The following is a 23,213-nucleotide window of genomic DNA, read 5'->3' on the forward strand; positions in this document are numbered from 1 at the left end:
GGTGTTGCTACGGCCCCTACTACCTCTCCCGGCAGTTAGTTTCACTGCGCGACGCGAGAGGGCGCCACATCAGAGCTAGTCTGGTTTCATGCAGGACAGACCCTGTGTATATATATATATATATATATATATATATATATATATATATATATATATATATATATATTATCGTCTCACCATTACATAATGTAATGTGAAATATAATGTTTAGTGTTGAAAAAATAGCTGTAATAAATATAACAAGGAAAATAAATAATTTCACATACATTATCCAAATGTTTGATTATTAACAAAAAATTGGTTACTTACCAATAAATCCTCCTGTGGTAAAACTAAATATTCTTCAAACGTATCGGAACAACAAGCTAGTTACATCTTGAATGGTAATGTAACAAGGTCGATTAATTTGTGATCGTCCAAATGATCTCAATGACGAAATATAATTTTATATCAAATACCCCCCCCCCCAAAAAAAAAACTGTTATAAGTTATAAAATTGGTTTATTTAAAGACGCAGATTGGTGCAAGTCCCTAAAACAGTTATTAAAAAAAAAAAAAACTTGGATAGCAACTCCTTACTTTTCACAATTATCGACAGAAGTTCAACGTATTCATGCAATGCATAACATATCGGCTTCCAGTATCCCCTTCCCCAAAAGGTTTAGAAAAACATCTTACCAGCTCTAATAGTTATTTTGTTGATCCATTAAATAGGTTAGGTGTTTGTCGGGCTCTTTATGTGTAGGTCAAAGCAAGTGCAATATTGACACCCGAATTAAAGAACAGATTAGGCAATCAAAAAAGTCCCAAGAAGAGGGTATGTCGGGATTGTCACTTTACCTAAAACAACATACACACAATATAAAGCAGGTTTGCAGCGAAATCAAGGGGGAAAAAAAAGTTTAAAGAACTATTCTTTATTCATTAACATAAACCGGCTTTAAATCTGGATTTTGGCAACGTAGATAAAATCTGGTTACCTAGTTTTGATGTATATTTTGGATCTGGCAATAGTGACGTAACATAGATACCGCGCTTCCTTCAACTCAACTCTTTCTTTCGCTCACTATGCTCTGCTTGTGGTTTCAGTAACCATCTCTCGCGTTATATTTATTTGGTGATATGTATTTCTTTTTCCATACCATAGTTCTCTCATCCATTTTTGTTCTTGTTACGTTACCACTGAAGACAGAACTAGCTTGTTGTTCCGATACGTTTGGAGAACCTTCAGAATTTTCCCACGGCAGGATTTATTGGTAAGTAACCAATTTTGTATTACTTTGAATCATCATCTCATGCACCTACATAATTTTGTTTGATTATGTCCTTCTAATTTTTTCATTTCCACTAGGTTCCGCAAGCTTCATCGGAGTGTCTCACCTTATGAAGATTAAATCGAGAAGTAATTCACATGTTGGTTATCTAGTTGTTTCCTCACCAGTATTCCATTGGATGTGCTTGTAAAAATGTACTTATATAAGTGATTAATTCTACTTTTATAATTGATTACCAGTTTGTAGGAATTTTGCAGTGTGTTTTTGGAAGTACATCATGTGGAATATTAGAGAAAAAACATGAGAATCATTTCTTGATTTAATCTTTATAAGATGAGAACCTTCGATGAAGCTTGCTGAACCTAAACAGGTGAAATAGTAAGGAAAGAATATAATCAAACATTTGCACAAGGTACGTGAAATTATTTATTTTCCTTTTTATAAAGGGTGCTTTCTTTTTAGAGGCAGAGAAATTTAAACTGGCAACATTGTTTTCTGTGACAGCTGATATTACAGTACTCGGTCTTTTTGATGTTTGTTTGGTTTGGCTATTCATCATGAATAGACTCACGCCGGAGCAACGTTTGCAAATTGTGCAAATTTATTTTGGAACCTGTGGTTCAATTCGGCAAACTCATCGGGCCGTACTTGCATTTTACGGTGCTCATAATCGTCCATCAGAGCGATTAATTCGAGAAACTATGGATCGTTTTCGCAATGCATTTACTCTCAACGATGATATGCATCCGGTTGAATCATTAGTCCATATGTCTTCAAAAATAATGCTAGTTAGAACGTTACAGTCAACGATGAGCGGTACAGAGATATGGTTACTAACGTGCCTCAATTGACAGACATTAATGTTGCAGACATGTGGTTTCAGCAAGGCGGTACCACATGCCACACAGCGCGCGCCACAATTAATTTACTGAAAGAAACATTGGACGAACGATTAATTTCATGATGTGTACCTGTTAACTGGCCACCTCGTTTGTGTGATTTGACGCCATTAGATTATTTTTTCTGGGATTATGTAAAGTCGCATGTCTACGCCGAGAAACCAGAAACAAGTGAGCTCTCTCGGAAGCCAACATTCGACGTGTTATTGCCGAAGTACAGCCTGATTTAGTGCGCAGTGTGTCTGAAAATTGGACCTCCAGATTACGCCATGCAGGTGCCAGCCGCGGTGGTACATGTTTAAATCATATTAAAACATTAATGCCATAAAATGACCTGTCAAATAAAGCCAATTTTATAGATATTAAAAACATTTTTCTGTGTTTTATTTCAACATAAAGTTCTCCGCCTCGGAAAGAAACACCCTTTACTTATTGCAACTATTTTTCTTTAATATTATTTATTATGTTTATATATTTTCTTTATGTAATAAGAATACTATAGTGAATTAGTAGCTTTAAAAGGTGTGGTGAAGTTCAGTAAAATAACATTGAACCGAAGATAATTGATTTCGTCAAATTGAGAAGAAATTATAAATTGGTTCCATGTGTAGTTATTCTTTTGGAATGCTAGTGGACATAATTCGAATAGGTTATACATTCATTTAAGATCTTATGGTTGTCTAAAGCTTTCCAAAAGTTTTTCCCTGTTTGCAAGAACATATTTTTGCAGAACTGTAGAATACTGCATCAAAATTTAATACTTGTTAAGCTGAATTTTGGAGTCTATAGTCCTCCTTCTCAAAGAAATAAACTCATCCATATCTCTGTTATATGCATGTTTCTGGTTTGTTTTATTATTTATTTATACATATAACCATGGATTAATATAATTTTCTTCGAGTGAATAGGGTTGAGAACTTTTGCTTGTTTTTCACATTTTTAAAAAAAAATTCGGTCCTCCGATTTGATTTAATTTGGGAATTCATATCTCCCTATTCAAAAAAGCATTGGCAGAAAATGTCAATTTCTTGCACGAGCAACTGATGTGATAGAAACTAATGTGATTTGTGATTTAGATTTAATGAACACTGAATTACAAATCCAATGAATTTCGACTACACTTGCAGAGGATATATACAGAGTGTTTCAAAACAACACGGACAGCGCTTGAGAGGTGATTCCTGAGACCAAGATAAGACAAAAGGTATAGACCAACCTGGGTGTACAAATGCTTCCTTTCGGAGTTACAAACTGCCGAAAACATTATTATTATTATTATTAATAATAATATTAATAATAAAAACAATGCCTTCTGATGGGTTACTGTTCATAACTCCAAAACTATGGGACGTACTGTAGTCGGGTGAAGACTCCACTGAGGAATTAGTATGTGCCCTATCCAAGTTTCAGAATCCTGCGGTACTTCCGCAACAATTTTTATAGAGGTATTTCAAAATTGTATGCCTGTAGCCGAACTCCCTCTATAAAAATTGTTGCATAAGTACAACAGGATTCTGAAACATGTACTTTTTGGATAGCGCACATATTAGATATTAGTTCCTAAGTGAAGTCTTAACCCAACTACGGCAGGTCCTATAGTTTTGGAGCTATGGACCTTTAATTAATTTTTTTTTCCTTCTTCATGTTTTCGGCAGCCTATAAATCAGAAAGGAAGCATTTTCACACTCAGGTTGGTGTACTTTTTGTCCTATCTTGATCTGAGGGATCACCTCCCAAACGTTGTTGGTGTTGTTTTGAAACACCTTGTAGATTAAGGAAAAATTCTAAAGTTCAGTCTGTTGCCAAAAGTGTAAATAACTACAGCTTTATATAAGAACCTCTGTACTCCACAATCATACTGTTGTAACGTGTTTTTTCCGTTACACTCCCTAGTTCTCAATATATTTTTAGTATTTATAAACTATAGAAGTATCACACACCACGATTATGCTCTTTTATATATAAATATTTCGCAATATATATATCGTATTTAACACATTAAAATAATGAACATTCAGTTCTTACAAGACGGTTCTTCGTTCTTCATACCATATCAACGAGATAAACGGGTTGTCTTAGCAACCAAAACAAGAAATATATCGATGCAATACAAATATTTAAATTATTTTATTATATATTTTCTTCTTCTTCTTAACAGCTTGTGCCTTTAAATAGCACTTTTGTTCCTAAATAGAAACAATATTGAGAAGAACATACAAAATATACATTATCGTTGTACTGTTACACATCTGTTTTGTGTAATAAAATATTTTAACTCCAAGCGTTTTATATTAATTCATAATAGCCGTAAGGTCGTAACAAAATTTCTCTTGTTTTTACTACAAAAGAAAACCTACGGGTGAATTATGTATTTACCAAACAGCAGTAGGTAATTCCTTTTGGGCTACATGTAATTCAGACCACATAAATCTTTAAGCTAAAAAAGGACTTAAAAAAAAAAAGCAAGTACTATTCCGCATTCTGAATGTAAAATCATTGAAGAGCTAACATTCATTGTGCGTAGTCATGAGGTGTTACGTATTCAGACCCGCTTTTTAAATATAACTGTCAGTGTTTGACTTTGTCTTTAGAGCAAAGTTCTTAAAGTCATGAACTTTTGCCACTAGCATTTATGATAGCATTGAACATTGATAAAAAAGCAACAACCAAATTAGAGTGACTGTAAGATAAGTACCAAATACGCTTCTAATTTTGGGAAATAAGTCAGCATATACGTTCTTTAGATACACTTCTTCCAACTCACTAAACGGCAGAATCTGTATTACTGTGTTAAAAGAGCCTCACACACTAAAAATAATACAAAATTTACAATTTTTCTTATGCTTATTTTTCATAAGTGAAAGAAGATAATGAAATGCAATCATAGATAATGTTATTCTACAACAGAAAATACGAACCTGAAGAATTTTCAGTGTTACCATCCGTAGAAATACAGTTGCCAGAATAACAATTCACCCAAATCTAAGTTAAGGCAGCGACTATAGGAACGAACTCAACTGTATTTTGATTACGTATCACGTTGTCTTGGACTCCTGTGAACTGCTTTTTAAATGATAGTTATATGTAGATTGTAATAAACAAAATAGTTTTAACATACAGTTACTAAAAGTAAATAATAATGTTATTTAAAAAGTAGTTCACAGGATACCAAGCAACATGATACGTAGTCAAATGTGGTTGAGTTCGTTCCTCTAGTCGCTGCCTCAACTTAGATTTTGGGGGAAATGTTATTCTGATAACATTGTAATTTCTGTGGATAGCAACACTGAAAATTCTTCAGGTTCATATTTTCTGTTGTAGAATAACATTATCTAAAATTGTGGTAAGTTGCATTTTATCATCTCCGTTCACTTACATAAAACTAGCAAAAGAAAAATGGTAAATTTTGTATTATTTTTAGTATGCCAGGCTCTTAACGTCTATATAAGTTATTTTCTGATTTATAACGTAAATTCCTTTGTTTTTACTTATTTATTTTTCGGATTGGGGACTTCGTTAACATCATAGCCATAGTCACGTGGGTTGTCCTCGTGACTCTTAATTGCACCACTGGGCATAATGAACCTTCATCATATTACAGAAAAATGTTCCTGAAATCACATTTTTAGTGCACGTGTACTCTTATGAAAGCAACATTTTCTTTATTTATTGTTGTATATACGTATTTCTAGCATATTTATTTCGAAGCTGGCATGAAAATTGTAGTTAGCATATAGTTTGAGTCTTGTTTTTAAGTAGTACTTGCATGTCTATAAACACATAAGGATAAGGAACATAATAAAATGAGTGTTAAAATTGAAAGAATTTATTAATTGTTATATTGTCTTCATTCCAGAAGCCAGTGGATCCTCCAGGTCATTTAAGCAACATGTACACTAGGCAGGGATACCTATTTTTAATGGAAAAAAGTAAGTCACAATGACTTTTTTTAATGTGACTTCTTACAAAGATAACATAATGTTCAGTCATAACTAAGTCTATTGTAGGATAACAGGGACAGAAGCGTACATATGATACGTTCTGCATGTTTTATTCTTTTCTGTTTAATCTTGAATGTATTTCCGTTTTCCTATGTTTCTAATGTTCCCACAGTTCCTGCACGTTCATTATTTTTGTAACATACAAGTAATAAACATCTGTTTTATACGATGGCTAATGAACCTTGAGCTTTACTTGTAAACTACGAGAAAATTTGCGTATCATTTTCTAAATTATTTATTTAAATGCTTACATAATTGTATAAGGAATATTCTGACAGCTAAATGCTGATTTGACTTCATTGAGTAACTGTTCTATGTGTATGACCTTACTTTATCCATTATATTTATCTCAGTGAAGAGAACTGATTCCCGGTGGCGTAGTAGTACTGGCCATATGAGTTTAATCCAGATCCTAGTTATATGAGGCGTCCTTGTTGGTAAACACATCTAAGTTTTACCAAGATTGTTGTTTCGGTGTATTATTTCATAAATTATTTCGTTCCGTGATTCATATGTTGGTATATTGGATCCGTATTGCACTGAACCGTATAAACTTAGTGTTTGTTGCTTGGTTCATTTGGAGTTGAGTATCCTTTTCAGCAGGGAGGATATAGAAAACGTGGACGTATAGCTCAATGTGGGATGCAAACCTCATGAGTTCTTGCCAGGAATCGAACTCGGTTCTCCCGCATGAACTTAGTGTGAACAAATAGCATGTGGATATTTTTGTCGGATTTTAATTTTTCCCGGGGCCGCGGTGGCTCAGTAGTACAGCGTTGACCTCTGGTGCATGGGGTCCCGGGTTCAAACCCTGCTCCTGCCAAGTGAACTTTGTGGTGGACAAACACGATGTGCGTGGGTTTTCTCGGGGTTCTCCCGTTTCCTCCCACTTTCTTCATTTCTCATAATCACCGTCTCCTGTAGCCTAACCGGCATATCCGTGGGACGTAAAGCTCAAAATATTTCATTTCATTTCATTTTTTAAATTTTTCCCGCTATTTATTTCACCAAAAGTTCCTTCTGTATTTTTTCACCAATGGAAAAGACAGGTGATAAAATTGTAGTGTTAAAGTTTTTTTTTTTCTTATTGGATATTTCAAGTATGAAATGTGATATGGTGTGTTCACTCAATAAGAGTGCAGTTTGGCAAATGTCTTTGAAGTTCCTATGCTGAATTTTACAGCACTATCCCTTTCTCCCTCCATCCCTCTTTTAACCGCATTTGTGGGGTTGCAATGTCTTAAGAACACCCGCTGTGTCTATTCTTTCTTCACATTCTCAATATTATGGCCTGCCAGGGCATCCACAATTTGCTACAATAGAGTGTAATACATGGTCATCGAAAAAGAAGTCGGGATTTTGATTAATTACTAAGAAAAAAACGTTAAAGGTACTTCAATGGTTTTAGCCTTAAAATGTGTGGAAAATATCAATGTTTTTGTACATGCCTTAGTAAATTTCAATATGTGCTCAGTTTGTTGCTCTGCATAGGTCTAATCTGTAGTCAATTTCCAACGGTTGGATTGGCAGAGAAGCTCCCATTGCATGGCCTCCCAGAAGTCCAGACCTTACCCATTTGGATTTCTTTTTCTGGGGTATATCAAAAACATTGTGTATGAAAAAAAAAAAAAAAAAAAAAAAAACGACTTGGTACATTTTTAGCAGCGCATTTCTGCCGCCATCTTGACTGTTACTCCTGATATGCTTCAACACACGTGGACAGAAATTGACTACAGATTAGACGTATGCAGAGGAGCACACACTGAAAGTTACTAAGCTATGTACAAAAACTTTGATATTTTCTACACATTTTAAGGCTAAAACCATTGAAGTACCTTTAACGGTTTTTCCATAGTAACTAATCAAAATACCATCATTCTTTTTCTATGACCCTGTATACATAAGAGAACTATATACGATAAACAGCAACCTTCTAATCACTAACTGAAAGGACAGCATTTGGAATTGTGGCAACTAAGACTCCACGTGGACTTGACAAGCGGCTGTCAGTTGTTTGAAATGAGGGTTCTGATTGGTCATTTAATTATCGGGGGTGTTTCCCACAAGTTTCTGCGAACGATGATTTATTTATGGCACGAGCCACCATAAGTAGAAGGCGGCATCCTTTATATACGAACTGCACTTCGGTTGAAGAATCAAACTATATTTTCGTATGTGATGAGTTGGAGCGTAACTCAAGCATGATTCTGGAAGTTATAATAGCTCAGTGGTAGAGCGCACATCGGTACAAATATTCCCTTTTTTGACCTTAGGCCTTTCAGTATGTGGTGGGAGTTTCCTCGTAGCTAAGCCGTTAGCGTATATACAGGCGTGGGAGAACCGGGTTTGATTCCTGGCGGGAGCTCGTGTGGTTCAAATCGCACGTTAAGCTCTAGATCCACGTTTCATATAGCCTCGCTCCTGAAAGGGACGCAAAACCCGAAATCAAATCAACATCTTCCCACACTCGATCATCCAAATTCTCCTGTAATCATTTATTTTGATAAATCGTCCGTTTCGTTTAGCTTAAAGAACATAACAGTGGGATGTTAAAGATTTTATTTCGAATTTGATTTGATATGAACTTTAAATTTTGTGTGTATTCTAATTGGACACTTCTGAACAGTAATAGTTTGAAGCAACTGTAAAATATCTCAATAGTGGAGCAGCATCCACCCATGCTGTGGATATATGGTTAAGGTTGCAGAAAATGGTTAAATATGACATTGTAGAGTGAAAGAAAATAACTGTTCATGTTAGTATGTTGTGTAGTTGATGAAGTTGGTTAGCTATCGAATGAATACCAATTTATTATGAATAAATAAGTTTTATTTGATCTAGACCAAAGTATTTAAATTATTATATGTTACCTAATTAGTAGTACTCATACATGTAACTATTTAGCCTATTTATGTAGTAAAGTATCAACACATGCGAATAATCCTTCATCATGCAGAGGGACACTATAGAGTACTGCTACACTACTTATGGGACATAAATCTTAGAAGTGATTAGAAGCGCAAAATAAGTTACCCTAACTATTGTCTTTACTATCTGCTCCCAATTTCTTCCCTTTAGTGTTATAAGGAAACGAATTGAAGGAATTCTAGACAGAAAAAGACTGTGAACGTGGCAAAATTCCATAACTCCAAGTTTGTATTTACTTAAATATTTGACAGGAAGCTAGAATGAACTACGCTTGAGAATGAAATCCCAGACTTTTGAGTACTCCTGGTTCCAAAATCCTATGAACGCGTATCCTTTGGTGATATACATATTTTAATCTGTACATATTTGAACAGTTTACCCTACCCTTCCCGCTTGTCTAGTGGCTAGCGCGCGAAGTCCTTGGTTTGAGGGGTACTGGTGATAGAGCATTACAAAATTTGAATGTGTTATGGTGGTTCGGATTCCTTCTTAAAACTAGGTCCACGTCTCATATCGCCTCGTTGCTGAAAAGGGACGCTAAACTTTAATGAACAATTAACAATTTGTATAGGTTAACGCTTACTTTGAATTGTTCAATTTGGCTTTCTTAAAACTGCAAATATATATATAGGCAATGTTTGCTGTATTTCTGTGGTGAAATATGAATTTGTTTTGCGGATATCAAAGTTCCGGTAACGCAATTGCGCTAGTTGGCGGGAGCTAATGTGGTTCGGATTCCACGTTAATCAGTAGGTCCCGTCTCATATAGCCTCGCTGCTGAAAGGGGCGTTAAATTCAAAATCAATCAACGCAAATACACTAGTTGTCGCTTGGGGCAAGACCTCGCCTTAGCCAAATATTTGCCCAATTTTGCGCCCTCCCAATGACAAGCGCCGTTTGCCACCACTCTCTAGTTACGTCACTGCAAAGTTTGACTAAATTTAATATAAGTTGCAGCTATATTCTATTCATCTTCTTTCTTTGTGTTTTTATTTATTTTTTTTTCTATTTTTGTGCTCGTATTTTTCTGTCTGTTTTATTTTTCTCATTTAATCTCAGTATTCCAAGCAAACAGTGGTGGCGATAACGTACCCATGGTGCACAGGGTGGGGGTGGGTGCGAAACTTTGGGAACTCTGTGAAGTTATAGAACTCACTTTGCATGGAGTTGTTGTATAAGTTCTGCGGAGAAAGAGGGCAAAGTCGATTTCACTGCCACTGCAGGATTAGGATTAGGAATTAGATTTCAGGGCTTTCAGCGTCTATGGCCATGTTAGTCTGTCACGTATGAGGGATGACGTCACTCGGCGATCACACTATGCAAAGAAAGGGAAGGAAGAAGGGATTGGGTAAGAAAGGAAGCGGCCTGGGACCTATATGTTAGGAACCATCCGGTGTGAATTGCCTGTCTGATGTGAATGAGGAAAACGCAGGAAAACCTTACTCAGGATGACTGGCTTGAAAAAGCTCTTCCCTTTTTCGACCGAATGTCCCAACCGGGAATCGAACCCGGGAGCACTGCCACTGCAGAGTATGTTATAGTAGTAATTATTCGGTCTGTTGCCTCTTAATAAAACATTTCAGGATCTAATCTCACTGATATCTGACTATAGTATTCTATATACATTCTTTTCAATCTTAAGTGCTTCAAGACTGATTGAAGTTACCCACTATAAACATTGCATTTATCTTCCGTTTTGTACGGACTGCATCTTCATTATGAGTTACGTTAGATACTAGATGCCTTGAAATGTTAGAAAAATAAATAAATAAATTGAACGTATGCCAGGTTCCCGCTGCAATCAGAACTTACTACTTTCGCCTAACAAGCGCTTTCTAACAAAATGTATGAATATTTTATGTTAACATGTATTCTATAGTTTTAGTTTTTCATTTGCATTTGCTTTTATAACCTGCCTGATTAATTTTTTTTTTGGCATTTGCTTTGCAGAAACTTTGGGAACAACCTGGACCAAACATTATTGCATGTACAGAAAAGATAACAAAGAATTCATAATGATTCCGTACAATCAGATGACGGGAAAGTTTGTAAGTAACTTTTAATGAAATTGTTTATATTGTATTTATATATCAAATAGGTCAAGAAGTTATCATAGAGAGATAATAGCGAGTTGGTGAAATAGTAGGTAGGACTTCGAGTATTAATAGAAATACAGAAGTTATTCATAAAAATTTCAGATCTTTCAAAATTAGGATTAATTTAACTTTTTTTTTTTTTTTTTTTTTTAAGTGGAATATTTCATGCATTAACAAAGAACGTTATCGAGAAAGACCAGACGGTTTGAGTAAAAAAGGGACGAAACTTAATGCAGTTAACTTATAATCGGTATATTATTGCGTCCAAAACTATGGAAAGACCGTGAAAAAAAAAAAAAAAAGAACCTAATTGTCTGTTTCTTGTGTGTGAAGCTACTTGTGTATCAGGATCCACAGTATTTACTTTCGTTGCAAACAATTTCCGCTTTTGATGAAACATATTATGTATTTTGTGCCATAACTCCAGACGCCGCCCCGAGTGTCCGTATTTGAAATACTTTTACATGCCGATGAACTAAATCAATGGGCGTAAATATTAAAATATCTATAATTAATATATGCCATTAATACCTCATAATTGGACATCGGATTTTTATGCACTTAAAATTCGTGAAATATGCATGCAACTATGCTGTTAAATGTGTTAAAATATGCAACAACGATGCAATAAAAGAGAACATTTTCATACATGCAGCAAAGTTGTGACAAAGTTTTGTGGTTGAAATATAACATCGAACGTGTGCTTTATCTTTCAGGGACGTCTCTTTAGAATTTATTTTTGATAGTTATAGTTTATATACTCTTAACTTTGTAAAACCCACACAGATTAGGAGATTAAAATAAACACAGTGATATGAGAACATGTCGTCTCATTTTCCTTCATATTTGTATTTTAGAGTGCGTTTAATTTACACGAAATAATACAAACTTCACTTTCCTACACATTTCCACTGTGTACAAAAGAAAGAAAGAAAAAAATATTCGTTTTCAAGGATTTACTCCTTCCTGCAATTAGCCTTACAGTTTATCAGAAGATCCTTCTCTTCATTTTTTGATGTCAGTTTGAGATATTTGTAGCCAGAAAATGCCCTGTTAACATCAATCGATATTACTGGACAGTATTTATCGACAGAAGCAAGTTTAGTATCTATATTTTTTGGCAAGTTGAAATGTAACCTTTAAGGTATTTTCCATGGCTTCAATGTTTTGTAGTCAGAGTTTCTGGTAATAACATCCGTCAATTTCTTTTCCACAAAGCGCCCGAATTTACTAGGAACTGACTGGAGCTCTTGCTGAACTTCATCAACTAGAGCTAAGCACTTACTGAGAAGCATTCCTCGCGTCTCTGTCTTTATCATTATCAGATTTCTCTTAACGTCTTGACAGCTGTAAGCGTCTTCGCTCTGCTGATCGATTGCTAACATTATTGGTCCTTCACCAACGAGGCACCCTTCCATCCCCCCATGCAGAAAGCCGTTGTGTTGCATAGACATGTAAATGCATTGAAAATACAAACTAAAACTGAATTTATTCCATGCTATAAGCATACATCTGAAAGAAAAACTTGAATTTACTCTTATGCACTAATATATGTTCTAACTCTGAAATATACATTTATATACACTATAAAACTTCAAATTTGAGCTGTATCATTGTCGTTAGAAACCTTTACCAAGTTTAACAGAGATGCATATAAGCAAACAAAAATATGCATTTGCATAAAAATCCGATGTCTACTCATAATATATTGTACGTATGTTGTACTCAGCTAATGTTATTGATTTATAATGATTGTATTTGTATTGAACAAAATATACAAGATATTGTAACAAAATATAGAGTATCTTATTCTTTATTGTTGCGTGTGTATTATCGCACAATCTATCTTATTCATTGTTGTGCCTGTCTTCATTTAATAAGTTCACAAAGAAGGAAATGAAACTTAAAATTGGTTTCTACGAAGTCCAAAGGCTCGAAAAAAGTATCGAAAGCAGAATATTAAAGAAGACCTCACTCAGAACAGTGACATGCGATGATGTCGTCATGAGGGGCATGGAAATGCTGTCGATTACTAAAGATTCGTAATGCATTCCAAAGTGAATGCTTCATCTTTATAAAGTATGTGGGCTTTGTGTTCTGTTTTTGATATGAGTTCTGAAGTTTATAATCTAAGAATTTCCATTGTCACTAACATCAAGCTGTAAGATGGAAATTCCCGAAAGAAAGGGGGGAAAATAAGTAATTGTATGTTGTTCATACGTATACCATTGGTAAGCTCAAGCTTACGTATTTGTCCCTTTTATCCTAGAATATTGACAAAAGCTTAATGGCATACTCAAAGTAGTACTAAAGAAGAGGATTTTGAGATGCAAAGATCTTGTACAGGATTGGGCAGATACGTTTGGAATGTCGACTGATGTGTGTAATTTTCAACGAAAAAAAAAAAAAACTGCTTAGTCAAAGTAGTCTCTGGCTGCAGCCACACTTACTGTCGTTTAGCCAACGATTGGGTTCCGTGAAGGATTATGGAGTCTGCAATGCGAAGAAGTCCTCAAAAGCACATTCCACCATCCAGTCATCTCAACCAAGAAAAAATCGAGATGCCGGAAGAAGAGATAGTCTTTGGTGAAAGGGGGGGGGGGGAGTCAGAAGAATATTGCTATTTTCCCTCATACTTGTAAAGAACATGGTCTTCTCCACGAGGATAATCAAGCAGCCGACAGAGGATACCTACGAAGAAATACGAAGGACACGGAAGACCACGAAGGACTCCTACAACCCCTCCACAGGCTCTCCCTCTACAGGACGGCTATATAAGAGCACGTCGAGACCAAGAAGACAGCAGTTCCAGTTGATTATTCCTACCTTTCTCCTAGCGCTGCTTTGGGCAGGAGAAGATTCCTAACCTTACCTCTGTGCTGCTCGGACAAGAGGTTCCTATCCTATCTCCGCGCTGCATTAGGCAGGAAGTTCCTTTCATCTCCGCGCTACACTGGGCATTGGAGACACCACCCCACCTCCGCGCTGCTTTGGGCAGGAGGTTCCCTAACCATCAACCTCAAAGACCTCCGCGCTGCTTCGGGCAGGAGGTCCAACTTCTTACAGAAAGGACTATTTATTTATAGCATATTACATGTATAGAACTTTTTTGCAATAAAAAGGTGAGGGAAAGAAACAAACCATGTACACTCATGTCCAAAATTATTGTCGCGTGTCTATAAACATGTTGTTGTAAAAATATAATTTGATAACGAATTCGTCCGGCATTTCTTATAATGTTAGTATGTGTCTAATCGGCAAAGACATGTATGTGGCAAATTTCATGTCAAAAGAGCAGTAAATAAGAATAATAAAACGAAAATAAAACTTTCTTGTCCTTTTAGCAACATTTTGTTTTACTCATTCTAATTTTCCTATTTATAATTCTTTTTCTATGAAATTTACAACAAATATACATTTCCCGATTATACACATAGTATCAATATTAAAAGTACCCTGTAAAATCATTATCAAATTATATTCTTACAAGAAAACAGTTATAGGTATGCGACAATCATTTTGGACATGAGTGTACCATCTCTGTCATTACATTACAATGTGGAAGAGGTTTCAAATTGCAATTCATAGATAATCTTCATATTTGTTTGAACGACATCTGGGTGTGCATTGTCGTGCAACAAGAGGACAACGTATCTTGTTTCTGTTGACTATTGGTAGATGTTTATGCATATTCGATGCATTTAATGAAATTCAGCCCTGTAATGATTCACAGTGAAAGTTTCGCCTCGAGGATGAAAGATATGGTGAATCACTCCCACCATAGACCATCATACGAGCAGGTCTCTTTCTCTTTGACAACAATCCAATTACTATCCTGACCTTTACGATTCTCGTAGCAGATTCATTTTTCATCAAAAGTGACAATCCGAGCAGGAAACTTTCCCAGTTACTCTATACACTCAGAGAACTACACACCTGACGGTGATTCTCGGTGGCCGGTGTAAACTCACGACACTCTTTTTCACCATACTGATTATGCGGAGCCACTGAACAACAGCGGTATGGTGTATACCTAACTCTTCTGTGTAATTGAACGAACACTTTTCCGAGGACCTATTCTAGGGCGTTCGTGAGAAGCTTATCGAAACATACTATTGATTGATGGCCACAGGACTCATTTTTCAATATTGTGTTACCGACAAGAAACGTCACAAACCAAACAGCGCATGGTGCGTTCATTCAGCACTTATGGTGCACTGTTGATATTTGACACGGCTAAATGTGCAGAATGTCCCAGTTTGAAATCATAAAGGAAAAACACCTTCAGTTGTTTGTTCTTTGTGATGCATGTGGTAGGCAGCGCCATCACATTGCCTCGTCTCTTTCTGAATATCTTTGGAGAGTTCCTCAGCTTTCCCGGCAGGTTACAGCAGACTAATCAAGACGCTATATAATTTCAAGAGAAATTTAGAGCTTCCTTCTACTCTTTCCGGCAACCACCCATATAGCAGCAGCGGCAGCACTGACGACTTGATGGAGCTAGGATCAGCAGAGTCTATACCCCCAGAAGATAGGGACGGAAACTACTAGTGCATTAAGACTATTGTTTAGTGTTACAGCGACTAAGCAGACCCAAGAGAGAAGAAGTGCGGCTAACGTTATTGACTTTATGACCTTTTTTTTCCTTACCTGTACAGTCTGAATCAGTGTTATCTTATATAAATTTGTAAAATACATGAAACCTTTTAAAATTTTGATTATTATTTCATAGAAACGAAATCATCTTTATCATTCCAAGCGCCATCTGCGCAACCGAGATAAAATGCACTCTCTCATGTGCTTGAGCGGAAATACGACGGTAACATGCATTTTCAGAGGACTCGGTTCTACAACACACTATATCCTAAGTAACTGGGCATCCTGGCCTGTTTTGTAAACCTGTACGAAGTTCGTGATGCCGTACGCATGACCTTGGTCCATCCCTTGGTTGCGGTACGGAGGATGGTTTATCACCAGACGTAAAATTGAACATTTTAATCGCATCAACCCAGTATTAAGGTGTACCATACTATAATTAGAATTGTATAACGTTGTACTAAGAATGTGCGTTAGATAAACTAAAAATACACTTACCTGATACACACAATTTAACTTACGTAGTATTTGTTTCCATTCCGTTTCAGAGTTCAACGGATACTGTTAAATTGGAATCTTGTATTAGGAGAATGTCTGATTCCATTGAGAAGCGCTTCTGTTTCGACATCACAGCAGCAGACAGGTAAAAAAAGAAGTTATTATCATTATTGTTATTATTAATGTGATGGTGTTTCCCATCTATCCTTCTGAGATGTTAACGTAATAAGAACGAAGAAAAATACAATTTTGTCAAGTTTTCCATTATATATGTGTTAATAAAATAAACCTAACACTTGTTTTCAGTCTTCAGTAGAGTTCAAAATTTCGGGGCCGACAGTTACGGTGTCCTTCAGAAATTTGTGGATAGGATGAAAAAGTCTTAAAAAACTGTCTATTAGTTTATTTATTAACATTTTGTAAATATTATGTTCATTTCAACTAATCTGGTGGGAAACCAAATCAAACTTTCTCCCCACCACGTCTTTGCGTATTTTGCTAAATGTGAATATTGCTCTTTTGTTTTTCTTCCTCCTCCTGTTCCATTATTATTATTATTATTATTATTATTATTATTATTATTATTATTATTATTATTATTATTATTATTATTATTATTATTATTATTATTATTATTATTATTATTATTATTATTATTATTATTATTATTATTAATGTTAATAATACAAGTTAAGTAAATTGTGTGTGTGTGTGTGTGTGTGCAATATTGCTTGTGGTGATATCTTACAAATAAATTTTCGTTTTATTTCAGACCTGGTGTTACTTACACGCTACAGGCATTATCTGAAGAAGACCGTAAATTGTGGATGGATGCGATGGATGGGAAGGAACCAGTAAGTGAAGACTCTTTGGTATGTAGTTAGTGCGCATGCACAGCTTTCTGTTCTTTTTTCAAATTTCTGTACATGAGATCTCATGAGCTAGTGATAAACAGACGAACAACAACAAATGGTTTTCGTTGCGTGCAAATCGAATCCGAAAGTTGATTTCGTTCATGAGCCAAGAGGCAAGTCATTGCTTCCTTTGCATAAGGTATATTATACTCATATATAGAAGGAACAATAAAGACATCGGGTCGTCTCCGCTGGTCTAGTGGCTAGCGCGTGTGGCTTTGATGCACGCCATTTTCTTTGCAAAATTCATCCGTCTCTTTAGCCGAGAGGGTATAACTATGAGACACTGATTTTTTTTAAAAGTCTATTAAATGGCAATATGTATGGCCAGTATTAATTTCAGTGATGTTTCTTGTTCTCCTATGTAATCTAATAATGGGAATTAGGAATTAGATTTCTGGGCTTTCAGTATCTATGGCCATGTTAGCCCGTCACTTATGAGGGATCACGTCCCTTCGCGATCACACTATCCGAGGAAAGGGAAGGAAGTGGCCTGGGACCTGTGTGTTAGGTACCATCCCGGCATTTGCCTGATGTGAATGAGGAAAACCCAGGAAAACCTCATTGAGGAGGCTAGCCTGAAAAAGCTTTTACACTTTTTCGGCCGAGTGCCCCCACCGGGAATCGAACCCAGGATCGCTCGCACCAAAGGCTAGAAGTTAGTGATTACGCCACGCATGGTCACTGGAAACGCTTTAATGTGCATGGTTCCGGGTTCTATTCAAGAGGACATAATTTCTGATGTTCATCTAGCATTATGAAGTAATTCAGATTTTTTTTTTTTTTTTTTTTTTTTTTTTTTTTTTTTTTTTTTTTTTGTGAGACCCTTTACTTTCCAGCAGCATTTGCACTTTGCTTTGTATCTTAATGGCAGTGCTACTTCCCGTTTATTATTATTATTATATTTTTAAACTCTCTATATACTCTTTCAGTAATATTGTTTCCAATATACACCGTATTCTAGTGGTTAGAGCGTTGCACTCAGGTTTACGTGGTCGCAATTTCGATTCCCAATTGTCGACGTCCACCGAGCGTCGCGAGTCAAACTAGGTTGTCACTTGAATGAAGACGTGAAAGCCACAAGGTCTAGAAAACTCCCGATATCCCGGTTAGTGACAGGGTGACGAAGCGCACTGACCACCTGCTCATCGCTACGTTGGATGTAATTCAGCCGGTCGCTGACAGTTGGCGTTGGAGCGGCTCAGGCCCTCAAATGGGCTGTTATACCAAGTGGTCGTTTGTTCCCAATATATTACAAAAAGAATTCGTAACTTTTCCCCTTCCAATTAGAGGTTACAAATTCGTCTAAAAAGATCAGAAATAAATAAGGATGGAAAGCGTGGCTCTCATCACAAATCAGCCAAAGACAAGACGCTTGGACAGCTATAGTTTCGTAACGCGAAAAATTTTAGTTTTGGATACCTTTGATGTGAGACTTAGTAATTAATAATACGGTTATTTTATTTATATATCAATGTATATTGTTTCTCTAAATTATCCTCATTTCCTGAGATCTCATGTATTTCTACATTTTTTTCACAAGGCGTGGTCTTCTTCTGTGATCTTCAATAATCTGCACAGCTTGGTGGCGGGAAAATTTCACAGTACTACAATTTGGATACGTTCATATTAATGCATCTCATATTAGTTTTGAATTTTGAAAATAGCATGTTATTGTCTTGCAGCCAATAAATCGTAAGTTAATATGATCAAGATTTTAGGAACAATGGAAAATGATATGACTAGTACAAGTATTTTTACTATATAAAACAGCTTGTGTCACACTAAGTTTGATTTAAAATGCAGCAGGACACTTAAACTAATATGAAGGCAACGTTGGCTGTAATAACTGCAACTCCATGGAAGACAAAAGCAGTTGAAGTCGTATATATTATACGTAACACTGTTAAAGGAGGAGGATTACACTTACAGATCGGTTCAAGCACCAATTTCTCTAAACAGTACTTCATAATCTTGTTACATCATCACCATTCTTAAAGTCGCGAATCTCCTGATAAGGCTGTCGTATTCTTTGAAGAGGTATTTTTAAGTCACCTGGCTTATGAACGATGATCAAATACTCTTCCACTCGTAATGCATCTATGATGTTCTCCCGTATATTGCATCCGGTAGCTTAACCGGTGTTCATGCTGTGCAGATGATGCACCGGTAATCATTTTATTGTCCTCCAACAATGAATAGATCAGTACCTTCTCCCTAATGTTGCAGTTTTAATGGCCACCAGTATATTACTCATAAATAAATAATGTTATCATTTCGCTTCCTTTTTAAATTTTCAGTATGAATACAATTATCCTAATGATTTTTACTAGTAGGTGATAGTTAGTACGTCATTCAGTTAATGTTCAACAGTCAAGAATTATATAAATATTTAATAATGATATTCTTGAATTTCAAAATCTAGAAACGTCTTTTCCTAATTTTTGCTTCATCTGACCATTCAACACAGAGGTTGTGTAAGATGGAGCCTAGTATTAAAGTGGGATCCAAATATTTCTATAGACTTAGGTACATGTTTTACGAATTGACTATAACTTTTAATATACTCATATCTCACAAATGGGACTTTGGTATTAAAATCTGTGTGCCCCAATTGACATGAAACTGCACTTAGGTGAAAATAGCAAAATTTGCACATTCGCGGTTTTATCATTGGACCGACGAATATATATATATATATATACAGACATATATCATAAGTAAATAGACACCTATATATTTATACTTTCCCTGTTACTGAGCTGTACTCACTTGATACAGAAACCAAATCATAACCAAAGAATACAGATTAATACCTTGTTAATCGACCTTTAGCTTCAACCAACCCACTGGGGCATGTGATTTTGTCCTGGGGGATTTTTGCTCATTTTTCGCGCGAACATTGAAGAAGTTCTTCAAGGGAAGAGGGTTTTTTAAACGCCGTCTGTTGGCACGATCTAGAATATCCCACACATGTTCAATTGGATTCATATCCGGAAACTGACTGACCCATGGCAGTTTTGGGATACCATTTTGTGTCTGCTATGTTTGGGTGCTTTTGGCAGTATGACAAGTAGAATCATCTACCATAAAAGAGATTTGTTGTTTCTGGAAGCAACTTAATGGAAAACACAATAGCAGACCTCTGCAAAATGTCAATCTACCCAATGCTGTTGAGCGTGCCACCAAATTTCAGTAATTTGGAATGTCTAGAGTTAACAAATGTTCACCACACCATCAGTGAACCCCCCCTCCCCCCCATGTTCGACCGTTGTAAGCAGTCTAAATCCTGTTCGGCGTAAGCTCTAAACTGCGATAAACAAAGCCATGTGAAACTAAATCTCGCTGATTTGTTGTTGGCCTACCGACGCTTGTACTCCTCCGCAAAATAGTTCATATGATTTGATTATTACTTTTACTATGAAGCTCCATATAAAACTGCTACATTATTATAAATGACAAAAATATAATACGGATTATCTAATAATACTGCAATCGAGTGTGGTTAATGAAACAATAGAAATAAACACTAAACATGTGCAGTAATAATGCGCCAATTCAACTGTGGACGCGTGTTCTGCTTTTAAGTCTGAATGACGTGAATTCCGGTTCAGCGAGTGTTGTGGTGAAACATCAACAAGGTAAACCTTTACTCACTAAGAAACAATTGTTTACCAGCGAAATTCAATTTTTTTTTTTTTTTTTTTTTTAATCTTTGGAGTTTTTTTTTTTCTTTCTTTTCTGCTGCTGCTGTAAGTATCTGGACAACACGAGTCAGTATTGTCAAAATGCACGTGTATAATTTGCTCCTCCCCGTGGGAAGTGGGAGTGATACATCACTAGCCAATTGTATTTGTGACAAGCGGAAGGATATAAATATTTTGTTTATCGGAGTTTAGAGCTTACGCTGTACAGGGAATAAGTGGAATTCTTTAAAATGATTGTCTTCAGGTCCATATACACCCGCTACATGAAAATTGGGAAAATATGGACTCATCAAAGGAGATTACCTGGCGCCAAAATTAACATCATGTTGCATCATGTTTGTTGCCCACTTTTTCCACTTAGCAATATTAGCCGTGGTAAGCAAGCGTTTGCGCCTTGCAGCTCTCCCGTGATACAGTTTAGTTGATGCAGATATCTGATACCTGTAATCCGGCTTACTTTCAGTTGTTCTGCCAAGTCTGTAACCTTGTACCTTGAAATTTATTCCACACATACATTTTGGTAGCCCTCAACCAGTGTTGCGTTGGGCCCGGTCAGCCAGATCGTGAACTCATATTTTCCTTTTGGTATCATTTAAACTCTGTAATAACTTGATTGATGATGAACAATGAAATCTGAAGTTTTCGGGAAATTTGCTTGCATCGAGATCGCATTATCCCACTATCCAACTACACTTAAAATTACTCCACTCTTCGGCTTTTCTAGGTCGCGACATCGTTTTTCAAGCGTACCTTGTGGAATCTTCGCACTTTCCACGCCTGCAATAACAGTCATTATTTTTCACCATATTGCAAGATGTCTATTTACGCACGATATCCCTATGTATTAATACTCTTAGGATAAGAGTTTTCACAAATAAAATTTGTTTTCACCATTGAGGATAAAAATCATACTGTAACGTGTGTACTTTATTTCTAATTGGCATTGGATGTATTTATTTTCAGAAATTTAGTAAAAAGGCTTGAGTTGAGTATCATTAGTAATGGTTGTGTCAGCATCTTTATAATATTGAATGACTATTTATTAGATCCTTATAATATTGAATGATTATTTATTAGATCCTTATAATATTGAATGACTATTTATTAGATCTTTATAATATTGAATGACTATTTATTAGATCCTTATAATATTGAATGACTATTTATTAGATCTTTATAATATTGAATGACTATTTATTAGTCTTCTTCTATGCAAAAATATTTTCATTCGTAGAATTATTGTAGATTTCTGTACATCGTTTTGGTGATGGTTGCTTAGAATGCGTTCTTATTTTTAAAGCATGAACACAATGAGACTCAAAAGAAATTTCACCAGTTTCCTAATTCTCTCACTTTAACTGTAATTTTGATTCTTCAAAGCTAACAAAAATTTTCTAATACGTTTATATTTATCTTCAAGTCGTAGCGTTATGAGCATGTCCAATGATTTCTAGTTTAATACATACATTCTTTTAGTTTATTGTCATCAGAAGATGGTTGTAAGTACTAAGTTTAAAAAAGGAGAATTAAAAACAATTTATACAGATGACACAAAATGTTAATAATTTCCAATTGTGATTTATGCATGGATATCCGGCATTCAAGAATGATGCAGATATTCTTTCAATTAGTACATGTAATATCCAAGATGGCTAAGTCTCGTCACTTGAGTGAGAAACACGCACAGGGCGCATAGACTTCTAGTCAGGAAGCTTCTTGAAAGAAATGATAAAGTTTGCATTTTGCTGATATGCACTCGCGTGTAAGTATATAATAAAAGAAAATTACCGTAGCGTTTCTGTTTATTCGTTTACCATAATTTCAACTTCAAATTGTTCTCATATTTTCACCAGGGTTAATTGTATTAGAGGAAAAATCCGAACTGCTTATCTGAATTATACACATTAATGTTCGTCATAGATAACGTTTTATTTTGGATCTGTGGAAGTAAATTGAAAAGTTTTTTTTCTTCCTAATTTTGTATAATTTGAGAGACAATATACTAACAAAAGATAAATATTTGAACTTATAAATGGCGAATCTTCTTGAAAATTGGGAGGAAAATATCTCCAGCCGGAATATTTTCTTCAATATATGTATGTTGTCTGGACTTCGATGAACAGTTCGTTAGTGTTTACGAAATGAGCCGTCATGAGGAAAACTCAGCTTGCTCCAACTTTAGTTTCTAAAAAAAAATACCTAATAAGCGTAGGTGACAATAACTGTTTGAAACGTGTAATGAACCCATTAATGATTTTGTTTTATTTAGGATATTTTAAATTATGTTAGTAACTTTAGAA

The 23,213-nt window shown here is 35.6% G+C and overlaps 1 protein-coding gene across 3 annotated transcripts in view; it reads left to right on the plus strand.

The window, feature by feature from the left end:
- The window catches only part of Graf (GTPase regulator associated with FAK), a 329,103-nt gene that overhangs the window by 248,587 nt on the left and 57,303 nt on the right, over window positions 1-23,213 (plus strand). For 2 of the 3 annotated variants that reach the window (XM_081739156.1, XM_081739155.1), the window contains exons 8-11: window positions 6,030-6,102; window positions 11,053-11,150; window positions 16,343-16,437; window positions 17,065-17,164. In XM_081739156.1, coding sequence (XP_081595282.1) covers window positions 6,030-6,102; window positions 11,053-11,150; window positions 16,343-16,437; window positions 17,065-17,164 — 366 coding nt within the window. The remainder of the gene's footprint in view (window positions 1-6,029; window positions 6,103-11,052; window positions 11,151-16,342; window positions 16,438-17,064; window positions 17,165-23,213) is intronic. The other variant, XM_081739157.1, reaches the window with a different exon arrangement.

Source organism: Thermobia domestica, chromosome 14 (assembly GCF_964235325.1).
Source record: "Thermobia domestica chromosome 14, izTheDome1.hap1.1, whole genome shotgun sequence".
Taxonomy (NCBI): domain Eukaryota; kingdom Metazoa; phylum Arthropoda; class Insecta; order Zygentoma; family Lepismatidae; genus Thermobia; species Thermobia domestica.